The 21,296-nt window shown below is 40.2% G+C and overlaps 1 protein-coding gene across 1 annotated transcript in view; it reads left to right on the forward strand.

The window, feature by feature from the left end:
• Positions 1-550: 550 nt before the first annotated feature.
• BNC1 (basonuclin zinc finger protein 1) overlaps positions 551-21,296 on the forward strand; it is a 78,247-nt gene continuing 57,501 nt past the window's right edge. The window contains exon 1 of the mRNA XM_061446842.1: positions 551-678. Within this exon, the coding sequence (XP_061302826.1) occupies positions 670-678 (9 nt within the window). The 5' untranslated portion in view covers positions 551-669. The remainder of the gene's footprint in view (positions 679-21,296) is intronic.

Below are 21,296 nucleotides of genomic sequence, written 5' to 3' on the forward strand. Positions count from 1 at the left end.
TGTGGGGTCACTCACACTCTGCACCATTTTAGAAGTCAAATTCAGGCCTTTCATGAAACTCTTCCCAAGCAGATGCAGTGACTGACAGGAAAGGCCACCTCTGGTCAAAGGCGACCGAGCATCTTCCCTCAGTGGGTGGCAGCGCTGCAGAGGAGCTTGCTCCACAGGTGGCCGGTGCCCACCAGAGACCGCCTTTCAGCGCTGTGTCGGAGGAGGCAAGCACCGTGCTCCTCACCATCCCCAGGCGGTGACCTCCTCCAAGCCAGAAGCAGCCTCCAGGTCCAAAGTGGCTCCGAACCGCTGAGTCCACCGTGAGGGGGCTCGAGGCCCAGCGGTGTCGCCAGGCCCGTGCTCCAGGGGCGGCCTGCAGCTGTTGGGAGCTCGCCTGCGCTGAGGGAGCGGCGGAGCTGACGAGGCGGGTGGCGGCCCCTCCAGCCGGGGATGGGGCTGCAAAGCGGTGCCAGGTGTGGCGGGGCGGAGCGGGGCCGCCCAGCGGGGTGACAGCCGCAGGTGACAATCAGCCTGTCACCCTCCCCCGGCCAGGGGCAGAGGGCGTTAAATCATGAGGGGGAGAAGGCCGCCCCTCTGGGGAAAGGAGAGGACGCTGCCGCTGGCTCGGGTCACCTCAAGGCCAGCCCCTGAGCAGGGTGCTTCGTGGCCCCGTCGGACATGGAGCTCGTAAGTACATTCCGGCCGGTTAAGGGGGCAGGCGGGCGGCTTCTTCTCCAGCGGCGGTCCCAATGGGGGCTCTCCTCAGCGGGGTTCTGTGGCGCCGCTTTGGGAACGGGGGAGACCCTGCCGAAGCCTCTGGGAAGGGGCGGCGGCTGAAACGGCGCCTTCAGGAAGGCCACCCGGTCCCTGACTGGGACGTGCCGGCGGGGCTGGCTCGGGGACGACTAGGTCCCTGCGGGTGGGAGCTCAGGTCCTGGCGGGGCCGCGCCCCGGAGCCTGGCGGGCCGGACCCAGCCGCCGCTCTCCCGCTCCCGCATGGCGGCACGTGGCAGCTGCCGCGACGCCACGGCCGCTTCTTGGGACGGGACGGGACACAAGGGAGTGGGACGGGACGGGAGGGGGACGGCGGACCCGTGAGCGAGAAGAGACGAGCAGCGTCGTGTAAATGGGAAAGAGCCCCTGTGGCCGCGTCCCCTCAGCGCGTGGAGAAACGCCTGAGGGGTGCGGGCAGGTTCCGCTCCCGTTTCCATGCTCCGGGAAGGTAGAAGGTTGCTTTAGGCCTCAAGTTTCTTGAATTTGTTTTATGTAACTGGGAGAGGACATGAGGTTTTGCCCTTTCTGTTAGGACCCTTGAGCGTCACGCAGTGAGGTGATGGTTAATTGCTGCTTTTTAAAGACTTTGATAGCAGTAAAGGAAATGTTTCTGTGATCATAGGAAGTTATTGAAATATACATGTATGTACATGAAATCACTGAAAAATTGACAGCAACAGCATAGGCTTTAACATTAGGAATCTTCCAGAGCCCCTCTGGCTTCGTCTTACTCATCCTGCTGTTTAAGGTAAATTCTCAGATTTAGCTTTGATACTCAAGTTTTAAGGAGTTACACAAACACTTTGGTTTTGAGTTATGAGTTAATGTTTAAGGTTTCTTTCCTCCCGCATTCAAACGTCCCATCTTGTGTTTTGGGAGTGCCTTTTCTTTCTCAACTACTGAGAGGCTGGAACCCGCTTGAGCTCTTCTGTGAGCAAACTTTCTGATTATGTTTATTACTCATAGGTGAATGTGACCTTTTCATGTACAAAGGTCTCTACAAACAAACCAAAAAGGCAACTGTAAGGGAAGGCAAAAATGCTTTTATCCTTTTTTTTTTTCCTTTATATCCTAATGCATTTTCTCCTGGAACCCTTTTCGCAGTTCCTCTTGTAGCCAAATCAGCACATGTGTTACCTTCAAAAGATTGAACTGCTTATCTATGAAATAGATTGTCTTAATTACACCGTTTCATTTGATGTCTGCTTCAGTTGGTCACTTCTTCAGCTGCTGTATGACTGCTTTGAAGGGCAGTTTTGAATTAGTGAGGGGGTTTTTTAATCTCTCAGGAATGCTTCTATTAAAAAAGGCAACTAAAAATCAGTCCTCTGGCTCTTTTATAGTCTCATGTGAATAAAGAAATGGATAAAAGATATCTCCTCATCTATTGGTGTTTATACTGGCTGTCGCCATTCTAGCTTTTTCTGTCCTCTCCTTTATTTTTCAGTTATGGTAATTAGAAAAAGAGTGCTGGTATTAATTCTGGGTGGGATAGCAAATCAAATATATGAACATGTGCCAGGTTTAATGATTTTAGCTAACATAGCAGTCTGTCAGTGATATGTGCTGGACAAGAACCTATGGCAGATAAATCATGAAACACCATTGTTCAAAGTCAGATGCCAAAGAGAGCTTTGGAAGTTTTCAGTGAAGTGAATTCTTAGGTGAGAAGGAAGACTGGTTCTAAGTTTTGAGCATTTTCTGAGTGCCAGCGACGATCTCAAATATGTGTCCATCTTGCTAATGCAGGAAGCCGTGTGTTTGAGAGAAGGGAAAAGAAAAAGAAAAAGCTGCAAAGCCAGGTTCTCAAATTAGGAATGGTGTTTGCCTGGACAATCTTAATGTGGCTGCCTTCTGCATTATGGTACTCATTTAATTATTTATCATTATGTGCCTTCCAGGGAGCATGGTTCACTCAGCACACATAAAGGATAATGCTGACTTATTGGAGATCTTTGATATGTCTTGTGTCCTTTTTAATGGATTAATCGGATAATCATACTCTAAGACATAAACCCAAATTGTGGTGCACACTTACATGCAAACCCTCTGGCATTTCATTACAGGGGAAATTTGAAACCTGAACTTTTTTTTTTTTTTTTTTCCCAGTGTGTCTTTTAATGTTATTTTTCACTTAAGCAAAAAACTCTGCAGTAAAACCCATAGAACCATGTTCATTGGCTATACAATAGGATTTAAAGGGCAGAGCCTGTAGAAGGAGCTTCACACCCTGGGACTTCACCTCACTGGGCTTACTGGTAACAGTAAACAGGCTGTTAAATAAGCTTAACTGGGGAGAGATCACAGTTCTGTTTTGTAAATGTATTTGTATCTGTTTGCTGTTGTTTAGAGAAATCTACATTCCTGAGCTCTGAACCCTTCTGCATTGGTCCACTATTCCTATCCCTGTCTTCCCTGGCATTTGTCACCTAAGCATGCTTCTTTGTCTCTTTCCCTACAGTAAGAGCAAATTTTATTTTTCTTCTAAATCATCTGAATGTTGTGAACATATGTTAAAAAAAGGCATCCTTCCTCCACTCTGTTCTAGTACCTCTTGTTACGCTGGCCACCTTTTTCATCAAATAGGGGTATTTGAATCAAAATTCATGTTCAGTTCTTGCATACCCTGCAGTCCAGGGCTTGTGCAATCTCAAGTGCTTTATAAATGTTTATGAATTAACCCTTGCTGTACCTTTGTGGTAAGGAAGCATTCATTTTCCCATCTGCAGAAGAGAGGGAGGAAGGTGCATGGATGATTCAGAGGTGTGAAGCACTGGCTGCTTCATAATCCTGAATCTGGGAGCTGCACACGAAACCCTTAAGATCAGTTTGCCTAAGATCACAGAGGTGCTTGGGCCAAGCCCAGGAGCAGAACCTCCACCAAAGATCTGTGCTTTCTTTACCTGCTTCGCCTTCCTCTGTGGCCAGACCTTGTCTGCTGATGTTTTTCTTAAATCACATTCCTTCTTTAGTACTCCACCATAGAAGTATCATGTGCATAGTTAATGGAAAGAGCTGCCCTCCACAAAGGAAAAGCACACATCTCCATGCCTGTTCACCTTAAATTAGTCTCTGTAGCTTGAATCATTTTACAGGGGGACATTTATATCCGGAAATGCACAGCATGATAAGTAAGTAATATGATGCAGTAATATAAAAATCTTCTCCATTAAGCATAGGTTTTGCTAGGAAGCAAGACAGAAAGAAAAGGGGGGGAATTGGGATATTTACTGGAAAAGGGGAGACATAACCTCCATTTTTAAAAAGGCTAAAAAGGAAGACCAGGGGAACTACAAGACAGTATCACCTGTGCAAGATCCACCTGGAAACTGTGCTAAGGCACATGGAAAATAAGGAATTGATTGGGGACAGCCAGCATGGCTTCACTAAAGGCAAATCATGCCTGATGGATTTGGTGGCTTTCTATGATGGGATTACAGCATTGGTGGACTTGTGCAAAGGTTTTGACATTGTCCCACATGACATCCTTCTCTGTAAACTGGAGAGATATGGATTTGATGGATGGACCACTCAGTGGATAAGGAATTGCCTGGATGGTCGCACTCAAAGAGTTGTGGTCAATGGCTTGATGTCCAAATGGAGACCAGTGACAAGTGGTGTTCCTCAGGTGTCAATGTCAGGACCAATACTGCTCAGTCTTTGTCAGCAACATGGATAGTGGGATTGAGTGCACCCTCAGCAAGTTTGCTGATGACACCAAACTGGCTGGGGTGGTTGACATGCTGGAGGGAAGGGATGGGATATAGAGGGAAATTGACAGGCTTTAGAGGTGGGCCCATGTGAAGCTAATGAAGTTCAACAAGGCCAAGTGCATTGTCCTTCTCATAGGTTGAGGCAGTCTCAAGCACAAATACAGGCTGGACAGAGAATGGCTCAAGAGCAGCCCTGATGAGAAGGACTTGTGGCTGTTGGTTGATGAAAAGTTCAACATGAGCCAGCAGTGTGTACTTTCTGTGGCCCAGGAAGCCAACTGTATGCCGGGTTGCACCAAAAGAAGCGGTCAAGGAAGGCGATTCTCCCTCTCTACTCCACTCTCATGACACCCCATCTGGAGTACTGCGTCCAGCTCTGGGGCCCTCAACATAAGAAGGACATGATGCTGTTGGAGCGAGTCCAGAGGAGGCCACAAAGATGATCAGGGTCCTCTCCTGTGGAGACAGGCTGACAGAGTTGGGCCTGTTGAGCCAGGAGAAGGCTCCAGGGAGACCTTAGCGCAGCCTTTCAGTACCTTCCAGGGGCTGACAGAAGAGGGACTTTTCCAAGGACATGTAATGATAGGACAAGGAGTATTGGCTTTAAACTGACAGAGGATAAATTTAGATTAGATATTAAGAAGAAATTCTTCACTGTGAGGGTGGTGATACACTGGCATAAGTTTCCCAGAGAAGCTGTGGCTGCCTCATCCCTGGAAGTGTCCAAGGCTAGGTTGAACAGGGCTTTGAGGAAATTGGTCTAGTGGAAGAGGGGGTTGAACTAGGAGAGCTTTAACCCAACCATTCTATAATTCTATGTAGAGCAAAATATATTTCAAATTAAAAGAAAACCATAAGCTTAACTCTTCAAGTTCAATCTCTGCCTAATAAAAATTTCAAACACTTTTTAATTATAGAAGATTGGTTTTCTGTCTAATGTAATATTTGCAAAGCTTTGCAAATGGCTCTGAAATACTTACTGAAGTGTTTTAGTTCACAAAGTTAATATAGTATCTTTGAATACTATGGTTTTATAGAGACTTTTGCAGAAATCATTAATTTGGCTTTTGAATAGCCTGGAAAAATTGAGCACTGGCAAGTGGAATATTTTTTTTTCTTTTTTTTTTGCCTTTGTACTTCCTGCGCAAGTTCTGACACACACACAGGTGACAACACATCCAGGATTGTGTTTGAAGTATCTAAATGTTTTGTGACAAAAAAGAAATCTGAACCAGAAGTCAATGCCACTGTTTTTGCTTTTGCTTTCCTGCTGTTGTTCCAACAAGTTTTACCTCTTCTCCTCTGCAGAATACACTGAAAAGAATCGATACTGTGCTTTTATGCTGAAACCTTGGTTGGTTTCTGCCAGCTACTTGTTGGGCTGTTCCTGCTTCAATCTTGCATGTAATAGTTCTTTTAAAAATAACTTCAAGTTTTACGATTGTGTTTAGCTTATATCTAACAAATATTTTTATTGCAAAGCCCTCGATAACATTAGCATTTCTTTGATTCTAGTCCAGAAAAGTGTCTTGTCACTCAGAATATTTATGCTCACAGTTGGTTTTTTATTCATCTTCATGTGCATAGACTTTCTCTATACATACCTCTCTGCCCATTTTTTAAGTACAAACATTCATATATATCAATTTGTATATCAGTATTTAGGTACAGGCTATTTGGCAGATGATGATGCACTTTAATTTTTTTCTGTCTATCGTGTATTGCTTCATAGTTCCCAAGTCAGGTCTTACACCATGACTGGAACCAAGTGTTACTTCCTAGTGAAAAGTAATGTATGATACATGGAGTGTCAGGCAATTCATCAGGAGTAAGGAGGAGATGGCCCTAAGGCAAACAGTTTGCTCTTTAGAATATAATGGTTACTTAACCCTTTAACTCATATAGCACATGTGTAAAGGGCAAACTTAGGGAAGAAAATTCTTCTCAAGATATTGGTGTGAGCCATGCAAAGAAATATTAATCCTCAGTCTTCACATGTTAGTAAATGAGAATAAGCCCTCAGCCAATCAATGTTGACATTTAGGAGCAATTCATTTAAATTAGAAAAACTCCATCTGTGTTTGTTTCTTGTGAACAGTGGATTCTTACTTTGAGTGTTTTTAATGTTATTAGTGGCATGTTCTCCAAATGAAAAGTAGTTGCAGGCATGTTAATATTTTTTGACCAAGTTCAACACTGATTATTATATGTTTGTTTTCAACAAGAGCTGAAATAACTATTACTTTCCGTGTAATTTCTTCCACAAATGATGGAAACCTGAAGTGTATTCTTTTTAAGTGTTTAAAGAAATACCGCTGTTCAGCTTGAATCCTATCCCATTGGAAAACAAATCAGGAGTAGTTTTAGGAAGTGCTCTATTCAGAAGTACATTTGTCAATAGTACTAGCCTTGCAATATTTTTTACTGAGTTGTTTGGGGGGGGGGGGGGTAAATGAAAAGCCACACACAAACTGCAGAGGTGAACATATTTTTATAGGAGAGACAAATGAAATTGCCTGGATAACTACTTTCAAATCTATAAAATAAACTAGGTGAAGAATAGGGGCCAGTCTTACTCTGAGAACTGTGATCACTTGCTGTTTATATCTACAGATGCTTTTTCCCTACAATAGTGCACAAAGACTCTTGGCTACAGTTCAAATTTATTATTATTATTTTGAAATAGAATTGTTTCTGCCCGTTTATTTGAAGTGGCATGCATTAATGTTGGCTGATGGCTCTACCTGCTGTTTACCTACTGTTGGGTCACTATGTGCTTTTAGGAATCAGTATGTTTATTTTGTTACATTTTTTCCTTCAGTACAATATTTACTGAGGAAAATTGGTTTTAACAATGTTATTCTTTACATGGCTTCTGTTTTCATTTTAAAGTAGCTGTCGTAGACCCAGACTGAACAAAGTACTTAAGCACATGTGCAACTTTAAGCCCAGGGACTATTCACAAACTTAGAAGTTGCATGCAAATTTATGTCCCTGGGGCCAGATCAGACCCAGAGAAATAGTTACAGAGCTTACAGTACAGATTTGGAATTAGAAATCCTGTTGATTTAAGGCCTGAATTGTCTGTTTGGCTGAAGGGCAGTTAATGGGCACTCTGATTCCAAGAAGGTAAAAGACTGATGGTCTGAAAAAGTGAACATAAAACTGTTTTGGAACTTTTACTGAGCCATTTTAGATAAATCTGTGCACCGAAGCATGGTATGAAAGAAGGAATGTTGTACAACGTTAAGTTTTAACTTCTAATTCCCATTTTTAATGAAATATAAGGACTATTTGCTGATTCTTACTGATAGCCCAATATCTGTCTTTCAGTTAAAGTTTTATTAAGCTGGATCAATCATGTTGTGAGTTGGTTTTTTTTTCCTCTTTCTATAAAAAAAGACAGAGCAATTACTTACTAAAGACTCAGCACAAACCCCTTAGTATTAACTCCTGAAGGGGTTAATACCACAAAACTCTTCAAGACATCTGGCAGGAGCTGTGGGTGTTGGGTGTGGCAGATCCCAGGGCCGTACCAGTCTCTACAAGGGAGCTGTCATCCTCACTGATTTATCCTTCCCTAATGTCACGGGGTATGGATGTTGAAACTGTGGCTAGAATGTGAAATACGAAAAACATGAAGATTATGATTTAGTGTCTGGGGAGGCTCATTGTTGGCCTCTGTTCACAAGTTGTAAGCATTGGAGGTAGCTTGACACAGGTTACAAAATCTGGTATGTAGCACAAAAAAAAAAAGGCAAAAGTATTTTGGCATTTGGAAGGCCTACATGTGTTAGTGCACAGAAATGAATGACGGCAACAATTAAATCAAAGAGCACGCTGATGATGTATTGCATTGGAGGCACATCGAAGGTGCTTGTAAATAACGTTTAAATAAACGTACTTTCTGGTCCTTCATTGGCAAATAAATATAGCGGGTACAGTGAATGAAGAAAGTAGGGAATGAGCTTCCTTACTAAAGACAGTTTGGATAATTAGCTGATACATTAATGGAGCTCAGGTGTAAGACTTATGTTCATGGTTTGGCATCTTTCAAACTGATTTATAGGAAGTTAAGTTTCAATATAGGTTTACAAGCACTTGTTTTCATAATGAAATTGATGTTATTCTTTACTTTTTCTATCCTGACACAATTAAATATTCAATAATTAACAGTAGTTGGAACAAAATGTGTAGCATTAATTTTTTTACAGAATACCCCCATGTAATAAATGTTAACTAAGTGAAACAAGTTGGTTGGTTTTTTTACAGGACTCTTAATTTTCACTCAGGAAATAAGTTGAGGCATACCCCCAGCTCCAGCTTGCAGAAGTGTAATACAAAAGCAGTGATCCTGCTTAGAGCATAACATTGCTTTTTCAGCTTCACTTTCTTAAAGCATAATGATAAATGTGATTGTGCTTTCATAATGGTGAAACATAACTTAGCGCTTAAGTATCGACATAATTTTTAGTATCTAAAAACTTTCTGATATAGCATGATATAATGTGTCAGGGTTAAAGTTCTGTTCTTTTGGACATTTATTATTTGGATGAAAATTCCATTATTTTCTATAGAAGCAATGTATTTTCATAGAATCACAGAATGGTTTGCGTTGGAAGGGACAATAGAAGCTCATCCAGTTCCAATCCCCTGCAATGGGCAGGGACACCTCCCATCAGACTAGGTTGCTCCAAGCCCCATCCAACTTGGCCTTGAACACTGCCAGGCATGGAGCAGTCACAAAGTCAACTAAACTGCTTTGTGCAATTCAGTTTTCTAAAATACTGTTTGCTTAAAAAATATTCTAGGAGCTCAGAGCTCAATGTGATATCGGTTCCTGAAGAAGTTCAAAATTGTCCAGTTGGGTCTGAAATTGGAGCATCATTCATAATAAATAAGTTCCAAATTGAGAAGCACATTTTGGTGGATTCAGGTCTGAATGACATTCCAAGGGATAAAGGGTACTTGTGCCAAAGCCAGGGATACTGTTTTAAAAAAAATATATATTTTATATATTATATATAAATAATAAAATATATTTAATAATTTATTATTTTATTTCAATTTGTGTTGGGATAAATCCCGTAACAGGACCTTGAGAACCAATTCTGCTGTCCTTATTGTCATAGTAAAACTCATATTGAATGTGGGAGCAAGAGCAATGTTAAATCCTTATTGACAAAGAAACACAATTAGGTTTTTAATATATAATTATATATTAAATATTATATGAAACAAAATGTTTAACACTCTATTTTAATTATTATTTCCTGTTTTGTTTGGGGGGTGGTCGGTTGGTTTTGTTTGGGTTTTTTTCCCCTGTGATTTGATTTGTTGAGCTTGCAATTATTTTAAAGGAGAAAAGTAATGTTGTGCTGTTATTGAGGTGTTTTAAATTGGATTTTTGTTTTTTTTTTTTTGCCAGACAGAGTTACTTACACTGGTAGCCGGGTAGTTCTTTTCATCTTAATGTACAAGGGTGTATGATAAAAACGCTACAGATCAGTTTATACATCTGCGAAACTACTGGGTTTAGACATTCTTTGTCAAAAGTGTTTAGAAATTTGCAGTCATTTTTGAGATTTAGGATAGGATTGTGTTTTCAAACATTGCTGACATTAGCCTGTTCCCTAAGATGTTATGCAGCTAGAATTGTATTGGGATTCCACATTAACCTGTTTCAAATCAGGGAAGTAGCTGTTTCTCTGGTACCTTTCTCTGTACACCAAAGGCTGTCTTGGCATCACTTTATATTGACTTTGCACAGGTCTGGGTGATATACCTGATGGAATAAAAACTGAAAAGCAGTGAAGACTTAAGTATCAAATATGTATTACTCAGTGGATTATCTTTCTGATTATCTTTGCTGTCTGAATCTTGTTTGGATTACCAGGTCATTTCAGTTATATTTTGGGGGATCTCTTTATAATCTTATCTTTGTCTTGTGTTCTCATATAGTACCATCTGAGCTCATACACTGTAACTGTCTGAAGTAGTCTGGAATAGTGGAATATGGAGCCAATAAGAGTTTATTAAAACAACATACCAGGAGTAAGAAAGAAAAAAAAATCCAACCCAAAACCAAACAAGAGGATCACAATACCATAGGTATTCTCTCTCAAAATTATGTAGATTTGGGCTAGTCAGGACTTCTGGAGGGAGCCTGAAGCCAGAAATAATGGCTCAGCTATACAAGGCCAAATTAAAAAAGAAGGCAGCTGCACGGATTCATTATATGCATAAACCAGGAAACGAACAAAGTGTTGAAGTGTAAGATCACACAGTGATGTGCTAATAAATAGTGTCAGCCTACCCAGCACCTTGAATAAATGTGGTACGCTTATAAAAACATAAAAATCAGCATTTTTCATAAACAAAATCTTTGCTTTTTAATGAAAGTAAAGCTGCCACCCCAATAGATGCATGAAAGTAAAAGGTTTGAGAAAGCATGTACCAGCAGAGTTCTGCTTCCTTTGGCATCTTCACTGTTGCCTGTGTGACAAGAAATACCATGCGTTGCTCTGCTTATGAATTATGTTACTCATGTCTTGTCATGACCAGGCAGTGGCCCTTTTTAATGTCCAAACAGTGTTTTCCCGGTAAGTATAGGTCTGGGCGTCTTAACAACCAGGCTACTCTGCTGTTTTGCATCACACCTACCTGCAAAACTGAGATCAGCTTCCTTTCCATTTATGGATGCCTTCATTTAGGAGATACGTTGGAACAAGCTAAAAGTTGTCATGGAGAGAAGGATCATTCCTACTAGCTGCAGAAAGCCTATGGGCTCATGGTTTGAAAGGCCCTTTTTATTATAAGAAAGGATCTAGGTACACACATAAATTCAAACATGTTGGAATTTGGTTTTTCAAAAATCTTTGGATCTTTCCAAAATGAGTGCAGCAATTGAAGAAGTTTAATGCATTTTTAAGAGCTCTGTTTCAGATAATGAGAATAATTAGAAATACATTTTTACCACATCTTCCCCTAAGTTGTTTTTGTTTACTTAGTCTGCTCTCTACCTTACATACTGATAATGAAGAATCCAGAGACACAAATTGAGGGTGTATGAATTACTATACCTGTCTTTTTAAAACAGTGATAGATGTGGAAAATTCAGTAGGATTCAAGCAGAAAATAATTCAGTGACAAAACTGTCACACAGTTTTCTGAAACTTGCTCTACATAGCAAAGCAGCTTTATTTGTGCAAGAAAAGGTAAAGGTTTTTTAGAGCATGGGATTTGCATATGCAAATCTCATCAAGGCCATTAATATTTTTGCTGTTTCTGAACAGGCTTTCAGTCATTTGATTCTTAATAAATTAATCTGTTTGGTTTATTCATGCTTATAAAGGGACTGTTTGAATCACATGCTTAATTTGGAACATCCAGTTATTATTTTTTTTTTCATAATGATGCTAAAAACAACTTGTTTTGTTGTTGTTTAGATTACGTCTGTGGGAAAATATACAGGAAAGTATAGTATATAGCCTACTTCAAGTCTAAACATGACTGCTAACGTATATACAATTAAATGAAACACCTTCAAGATCTGAATCTAAGCTGTCAGTTTGTTGCCACATTACAAAACTTAAAATCCATAGTCCCTTCTTGGGACAATTGCTATTAGTAATCCAGAACTTGATGTAAATTAAAGCTTAGCATATTATCTTTGCTGTTTGTTTTATCCATTTTAGGATGTAAGTTCATTATAGCTGAGAATTCCATATATTTTAAGGAATAACAATTTTATCTCAAATGCAGGCTTTTGGGAACTTCTGGTGAGCCATGACATTCTTGACCACTGTGATAAATAAAATTCAGGTTGGAAACTTCTTACTCAAACTGGAACTGTTCCTCCATTAAATTAATGAAATTATTCCTTTGAGTAGCTGTTCAGCAGTGTGGATAAGAGATTCACAATCTGCCTGGAAAACTACATGCATATTTTCCAAGAGTTTTACACATTAGCTTCTGTTAGGTCAAGCGGTTGCTTTCTATGTTGCTAAATCCTCTTCAGATTAAAGTAAATATGATATTCTTTGCTTTCTGTCCTAAACATTACGTAGGAGTTGTGTCTGCTGTTAAATTGCTTTCATTCTCCGCCCAGATGTAGCTGTATTTCAATGAAGAGGTAAATGATCCTTGTATATCTCTTTCCTCACTTGCCATAGAGGCAGGCAGGAGGGTAGGAAGGGGGGGTAATGAATTGATTGTAAAGGAGCTTGCAGTGCTTACATGAAGTGTGCTGCTACGGAAGTTTGAAGTTATTTACTTTCAAGATGAATAGTTCTTTAAGAGATGGTTTAAACAGTCTGACTAATATACAAAACATTAAGTCTCTAAAAAGTCATTGTACATATCATTTGAAACAGCATAACCCCTCCCTCCATCTTAAGTTTATAGCAATAATAAGCTTTGCAGATGCTTTTCCTGGGAATTAAGGACCAGCTGGGGTAAACAGACCTCAAACTATCCTCTTAGCCAGTCATTAATCTTCAGGGAAAGCCTGTGCTTTGATCGTTATTGCTAAAATATGCCTAGTGCAGCCTGGTCTTACATGCCAGTAAAAGCAAAATAGTATTTTGCCAAAACATGAATATTCTTTTGTTTTCCAAGTAGCCCTGTGTCCTGGACTCATTTTTCATGTGTGTAAGCATGCTTGTGTATATGTGCACACATACAAACAGACATGAGGGGATGAGTTTCCAAGTTGAATTATTCATTCTGCGTTTATACAACTGTAAGTGAAGTGGGGTTTCTGACTCAACACTGTTGTATTGATTAACCTTGTAGTTAGCTTTGGTTCTTTTCAAAACTTGTGAAAAGGTATCTTTGCCTCTGAAAATTGGTAAGAAATATTTTATCCATTTATGACCCTATGGAGACTTACTTTAAATTATGCCAGTGGATCTCACTGAGGACCAAAAAGAATCAGGAGCTGTGTAACATATTACACACTAGCTTGGCTTTTCTTTGTGCAACCACTTGACTGAGAAGTATGCTTTGGAGATGTTGGTGCTTTAAGTTAAAAAGTTGACAGATTTCCCAAACCAGTTTTTGCTTACATTTTTCGCTCTACAGTGTATCTAGTAAATAATCACAGGCTTTAGAAGTCAAATGTGGTACAGCATTTCCACATAGAAGTCACAGAGCTGAAAGTCCAACAAGCAGCCTTCCTGAACTGCCAGGCTTTAGTCTTCCTGAAGTGTGCCAAATGCAGAACTCTGTGAGATCAGAGGTCTCATGAATCACCCTGCTTCCCCGATTATCTTTCCATGCGTTATGTACTTCTGGTCAAGAACTAAGAAGAGAACAAAATGTACTTCAGACACTTGCTGCTTTTTGCAAAATTACCTTTATTACTTTTCTATGTTTTGTCATTTTAAACCTGGATTAAGGAAGGTTTTCACTGTTTGTAGTGTTAAAATGGTGAAGTGTCGCTAGAAGCAGCAATTCTTGGTGAATTTCTACAAACATCCCTGAATTTGAGACAATACTGGTATTTCTTGAGGGAAGAAAATTCCCCTAAGTGCCTTTTGTAGTAACTCTCCATTTGCTGAGGGAGGGGGATTACTTTTTATTTTCTTCTGTTTATCAGAAGCAGAGGTTGTGCAGTGCCCTGCTGAATGAGGTGTCAGGCACTGCAGCAACATAAAAGAAGGTGTAGTGCAGTAGATGGAGTTTACAACTGAATAGTATTGAATAATTCCAGAAGAGGAGAGCTTTTCGCAACCTGTGTCCTTTGCCCTAAAAGAGACTTTTGGATCTTTCCCGCTACCACCAGTGTTGATTTTCTTTGTTCTATGTCCCCTAAGGGGAATCATCAAAGTAGCAAGAGAAGGAAATCATTCCTGTATCTTCTTGCCAAAAGCATTTTCCCTATTTTACTATAAATGAGCACCATGGAGGAAGTGGAGAGGGGGAAAAATCCTGCAGATCCTTACACACCCTGAGCAAAATCTCAGCTGTTACAGAGTATGAAGCTTACGATTGCCTTTGAAAGCCCTGATGAACCTTCTTGCAAGAATCAGGCAGCTGGAATGAAGAAGGCTCCTGCTGGTAGAGGGCTGGGTATTGATCACTCTATGGTGTGTTCAAAGATAAAAGTACATTATGTACAGCATATATAATGGGGACTTAGAATCTTTTTTTTACATGTTTAAATCCTGTGTTTTAAATGGCAGGAATTTACCACTTTGATACATTGCTGTTAGATTCAGTGGGCAGAATCTTGCACTTCTTTTGCTACCAAGTGCAGTTGTCCATGTGATTTTTCACCGTTGTATGAAAATAGCATTCAGAAAACACCAGTCTAGATACAATTGCTTTATCTTTTGTCTTCGTAACCAATTTTAAGGTTTTTTGGGGGTTGTTTTTTTTTTTTTGTGGGTTTTTGTTGTTTTTTTTTCACAAGCCCCTCTCCTGAAAGTAAAAAGCAATAAATAGTTAGGCTGGGTGCTCTGTAAAAGTAGGGGTTTGACCTTTCTATTTATTGGTATACTTTTAACCTTGCAGGTTTCTCTCAGTCTTTCAGCTTGGTGCCATTTTCCCCTGCTAAAGTGTGGCAGCAATGCAGTGTTGGATTATTTTCTGAACAGTTCTTGAACTGTTTCTCATGTATTAAGGGAGTCTTTAATTAAAATGAGCAGTTGCAATTTAATATTTTGTCTTTCAGCTCAGGCTGACTACTTCCCATTTAAAAACTTGCTCCTGCTGTGCAGTGATAGACTGTGCAGGCTTTTGGGGTTTAACTTCTCTGCCTCTGTAGAAACTTCAACTAGAGTAAGTAAGTAAATCAAGGTGTCCAGTTTAAATTCATTACAAATGCTGCATCATTATTGTTCAGCCAATTTCCATCATCCCCTTGCAGTTACTTTGGTTTCCTTATTAGTAGATATCCCTGGATGTTCCTGGCCCGGAAAGTCATTTGAAAATTCCTGTCGTTTCCTGTGCTGCAGAAAAAGTGCCTGCATGTTCCCCAGTCCCACAGAACCATTGCCAGCATTTTTCTTTTGCTTCCTAGCAACTGCCAATTTGGCAAAAATGAATGTGTGGGACCTGGAACTTTCTAAGCTGCAAGAGATGCAGAAACAAGGCTCTGTTTGTATTGCATGGATGTGTTTTATAGTTGTTTGAATAGCAAAGAGGTGTCAGTGTCACCAGCCTGCCAGCATGGGAGATCAAGGAATAAATTTTCAGGCAAAAGATATCCCTCCTCTGTAAGAAGTGTTTGTAGAAAAGAGCAAAGGCAGCATGAAGAAACCACTACTATGTAATGTGTGGTACCATTTCTCTATGTAACTAATGGTCTCCAGCCTTGGCCACTGCAGTCAAGAGTGTGAATGCAAGTTTAACTGGGGTGGTTTTCAAGAACTCTTATTCAGATGCAGTGTTTTCAGCAAAGAGCTCATGGTGAGATAATCATCTCAGTATAAAACTGCCTGCTCACTTGAATTCTGCAGCCCACACTGAGCTTTGTGCATCTTCCGTTAGTCTGAGGCATGTTGACACTAGCTGCCAATACCATGGACTGCAGAGCACACACATAAAAACTGTCACACCTCTGGCTCGTCCCTCACTTGAGTGAGGGAATCCTGCATTGTCTGTGTGGTCTTTGCCCTACTTAGCCCTACTTTCTACTTTTAAGAAAGGTGTTGTGTTCCTCCCTCCTCAAAATTGCAAAGGTCACTGTCTCTTTTTGATCCTGCTAATCCCAGTTACAAAATTGCTTGGTGCGTGTTTAAAAAACCAAAACACAACCCCTCCAAACATTTTGGATTTTGGTTTCCTTATTCCTTCTCTCTACTTGCATAATCTGCAGTCATGCTTTTGCATAGTATTTCTGATAGGAACCACGAAGCAACTTGCTTTGCACTGAGAATTCATAACTAAATGTTCTTTTTTTTTTTGTTGTAATGTTTTGTCTCTTCAAGCACATTTAAATTCTAACATTTGAAGCACCTGATTCATTTTTCTTCAGAACGTTGGAAACAAGTTCTCCCCTGGCTGAGATCTTGCACAAAACATTTCAGCCTGCAGCAATCTTTTCTTTTTAATCTGGAGTTTTAGTAAACTCTCAAAAAATTGGGTTTATAATTGAAGTGACAGCACAACCCTAATTGTAGCACTACTGGCACACCTCCATGACCAGAAGCATACATTGCTGCAATTTTTAAGAATAAAATTAATCCCTGCTATGCTGGGCAGTGGACTTTGTGCTCCCTGCAGTTTTCTGAATTTGTTATGTTTTCATCCAAGTCTGAAAATTATAATTCGTGGCACTGAGGGTGGACCAGCTACCTCTCCAGTTGGCATAAATCAGTGTGATTCAACTGGAGGCAGTGATATTGTGCAGATTAGCCTGAGGTGATAGAGTGGCATAATAAATTTAAAAATGTGAGTTTGTAACATGGAGGGAGTTTGTGTTTTCTCAGGTGGACTAGTTGGGTACGTTTGATAGGGGTTTTTAGTGTACAGTAAGCAGCTGAAATTTCCAAGTCCTATTTTGTACTAGGAAACATCTCTTCAGTAAAGAAAATGGGGCAGCTTCCTTAACCACACTTTATGCAAAATCTTATCTTTTCTGTGAGTTGTTGAATTCAAGAGAGATCAAACTGTTGTTTAAGATCTTGGGTAACGATCAGACCTGAGTAGCCTGAGCTGCTGGGTGGTCCCAAGGACACTGTAACCTGCTGGCCAGAATTTACCTTGTATAGTAACAGATATAGGGAAGAAAAATAGACCAGTGTCATCTTCTCTTCTCATTGCATGTCTTGTGATACTAGCTGGCATATGAATATGTAATTCTTTATATAATCACCTGTAAAAGTCTGTGGTGTAACGCACCTAGCCATGGGACTCCAGGTCTTTGGCAGGAATGTAATGGCATATTAGATACTGCTTGTTATTTCCAGTTGTCAGGAGTGACAAGTGAAGCAGAGCGTCACAAAAGTCATTCTAACAAGTGCAGGGAAAAAACCAACAAAACCTACTTTGAAACGGCTTCCACTCAGCTCAACAGACAGAAGTCATGGCCATGAGGGCAGCTGAGGGATCTATACTAACAGTTCTCAAATAGCAGATAGGCTAACCAGCCTGGAAGAAACAGGTAATCTTTCACACCTTGCCAGGACTATCTTCAGGACTTCTGTCACTTGCTATCTACTTTCTTTACTACTGCCAGCAAATCTTCTGCTGCCACTGCTTCCAGTTCAAGGAGCAAGGTGCAGACACACCCAGGCTTAACCCGATACAAAGCCAGCACAGGTCTAGCAGAGCTTTTTCATTTGGGCTGTACACGCATGACAGAGGGTGCCTGCTGCATGATCTGCATGCCATGCCTTGTTCCTGCATCCTGTTTTCTAGAGATGTGCCAAGGACACAGAGGCAGTTGGATACCCCTCCTCCCTGTGACAGAAGGATCAGTGTTTATAGAAGATAAATGGTGGCTTTGTCTTGAAAGGGTCTCTTCTGGACCAGGCTGAGGTCAGAAGCTGCAGATACTATTGCTTGTCCTGCCTTTTTTGAATGGACTGATAAATGTTTTGTCATTTAACATCTGTTAATCTGAGACACCTCACAAGTATCCCTGTTAAAGGGCACGTAAATGACAGCATAAATTAATGTGTTTAGCACTTGAGGCAAGGCTGCATGTATATAATAGATTAACTGCACAGTTACGAATTTAATATTGCATTGCTTAACATTCCTTGATAGCTGTTGCTTCAGTACGAGTCCTGCCCCTCAGATCAAATAGCTCCATGCTTCCACTATAATTCCTATGGGGAGTTGTTCAAATCATATTTGATTCTCCCTTGAAGAGTATATGGGGGAGGCACATGACAGAAATCACTGTAAACATACCAGTCTGCATCACTTCCACCAGCAGTTCCCACTGGTGTTATCTCTGACACTCAGGCTAACTTTTTGTAACCATCATGCAACATCATGAGTAATAATCTGTTGTTAACACACTGTCCATCAGAACTGTTTACTCACAGAGTGACAGCTAACACATCTGGACTACATACTGTGTTTGATCTGAAATACCAGACTCACTCTACTGTAACAATGACAAAACCATACCATGGTTGTGCAGTTCAAAGCATAAAATGTAAGGACTGTATTGTTGTCTGATTCAATTTAAAATATCTATGTAAATATAATTCTATGAGGTATTATAAAATAGGTAGTAAAAAATATTGTATAAAAGGAAGAAGATAGTCTTGTAGCAACAGACCTCTAATATTTTCTGCAGTGTCCACCTTTACAGTGTAATTGGTACTACTTAAAAGTTATAAAAATCATTCTTTAACTCGGTTTTATAAGAGTACCGTTTAGCAAATGCACTGTAGCAGCATAAAACATGTATAAAGTCTGTCTTAGTACTTCTGGTAAATGTCTTGTGTCAGACCATCTCCATGGTCATCAAAGCTGCATATTCATGTAAATGAAGAATTGTGCTCTATGCTTTATTGCAGAGAAGGCTTTTTGAACATGGATTATATCTTTTGCAGATGTAAAGAGGGACTCTGTAGTCATCCCTCACCACCTGGGAGACTCAGTGGGGGAATACTGCATCTGTCCCTTGCTACTTGCCTTTCCTGGGGCCTTTAGGACCCAAAGGGGAACAGCAGCTTAGCCTCAGCCTGCCTGAGTCCCTGGTAGAATATCTCCAGAGGAGTTCACTTAGCCAGTGAAAATAGTGGCTGTTGTAGACTCAGGCCAAGCAGATAACATTTGCCCGCAAGCCTATCAAGTGGACAAACAAAGCCTGACCATTTGCCCTATCCATACCCTTAATACATTTGGAGTTGCAACTGCATTTTTCTCTGGGGAGTCATTCTTTTCTAGCTATAGCCTGCAACTTTTCCAGTAGACTATGGCTGTATCTACAGGACACAGGTGTAATACTTGTCTATGTATACAGAACAGAGCTTGCAGGCTAATAAAATATAATTTAGAATAAATGTTAACATTTAATAGAAATATCATAATTTCAGACCAAGTCATTCAATAAATAGTTAGGGAGGACATAGTGGTTTTGTTTCCTTCCAAAAACATAAACCATTTATATGCTTCAAACTGACAGTTCGTGTCTTACCCTTATTAAAACTCACAAGCTATAGGCTTTCCTTTTAGATTCCTGATTAAGTTTTCTCTCAAGTTTCCCTTTTATTTACCCAAAAATTAAATAACAGCCCTCACAAGTAGATATTTATGTTTTCAAAATGTAAGTGGAAGAGATGAGAGCAGGGAAATGGGGATAACTGGAAGGGGACAGATGAGAAGTAATGACTTTTATTTATTTCTCTAGATCGTGTTTAGCAGGATTCTGTGTAATGAGGGTTTTTTGTGGTCTGAAGAAGTCTGAGATGCATATATTCCTTGGTTAAGGTGAAGAATCAAATAGTGCTGGGTGGTTCATTTAGAATGATGCCGTAAGGCAAGAAAAAGTACTCTGGCGTGTCACATGAAAAGAATGATCAAATAGATGTTTCATGACTGGAAAAATTAATACTAAAGGGACTTACAGGGCAGAAAAAATAATTATGTGGAGTTGACTCTCAATTTTACCTTTAATGATCACCCTCTTTTCTAGAGGAGCTCCACCTTTAGACAAAAATAATCATTAAAAGACTCTAATTTATATAATTTTATCCTTTGAAACTACTGTTCTTCATAAGCCTAAGAGTGTCCTTTTGCAGTAATTATTCATTCTAAGAGGTAGGGATATATGGTGGGGTTTTTCCTTTGGTCTTTTACACCCTAGGGGAAGAGCTTGTTTGGAGATTTTTGTAGTGCTAGATGGTATATAAGGTGTACAGGAAAGATTAAGTTAAAGAGGAAAAGGTAAAAGTAATCTTGGCATCTACTTGAAATTAGAGCCTTACCTTCAGAGTGACACTGAATTATTATCTGGCAGGGAAGGTACTGCAAAACAAAGAAACGGTGTGTAGCTATTCCCCAGAAAGACCTGATTCATGTCACAGTCTGAAATGAAGTCTATGGAAGACTGGAGACCTGACTCTGAGCTCTTTTCCCCGAAGAGGCCTGTAGGAGTGTCATGGGTTTCCTAACTGCAGTCGTGATCTAATCACTGTCAGCAGCTTTCAAGCAACCTGCCTTTTTCTAATTAGTAAATAGAAGAGATTTCTAGAGTGAAAGCAACTGGATGTGTGGAACCTTCCACATCAGAAGAGCTGTTACACTGTAGGTTGTATGCAGGTGAACTGTTTCTAGAAATTGCAGCTCTTCATGAAATTCCTTATTGTCTTGTAGCTCTAAAACTGTAGATGAGTGTATGTCTGTACTCTCTCTGGTTTCTGCAAGGGGGTATCTGTGAGAAAAGCAGGAATACAGCAACTATTGTGACCTTGAATTTCCTGATTCTGGACTTCTAATGTGAACGTGGGACAGTCACAGCATTTTTTTGATCTCTTTACTTGCTTTGTGCAACGTATAGTGATTAAAGTAACGAAGAAGCTGAATGATGTTATCTTTTATTTCTCTGCACAGAAGGTACTCTTCAATTTATACTCCCTTGTTCACTTTATAAGTAGGTGGAACTATGTACGCGTTAAAGGCACAAATTTGATAAACATAGCAAAGTTAAAACCAGCATTGCAAAAATGACTGAATCCCCTGGGCTAACAAGAGTCCTCTTGTTTATGTTTTCATATATTTCATTGGACAGTTTTTATGTTAAAGCCAGCTGTCACAACCTGATGTTTCACAGCCTTCACTGTTGGAACATGCGTGTGTTCTGGCATCAGTCTATGTGGAATATCTGTTTGAACAAACGTAGTGTCAGGG

This window comes from Pezoporus flaviventris, unplaced genomic scaffold, assembly GCF_033815535.1.
Source record: "Pezoporus flaviventris isolate CSIRO_AGI_PZ_B2104156 unplaced genomic scaffold, CSIRO_AGI_Pfla_v1 ptg000006l, whole genome shotgun sequence".
In the NCBI taxonomy this organism is placed as follows: Eukaryota; Metazoa; Chordata; class Aves; order Psittaciformes; family Psittacidae; genus Pezoporus; species Pezoporus flaviventris.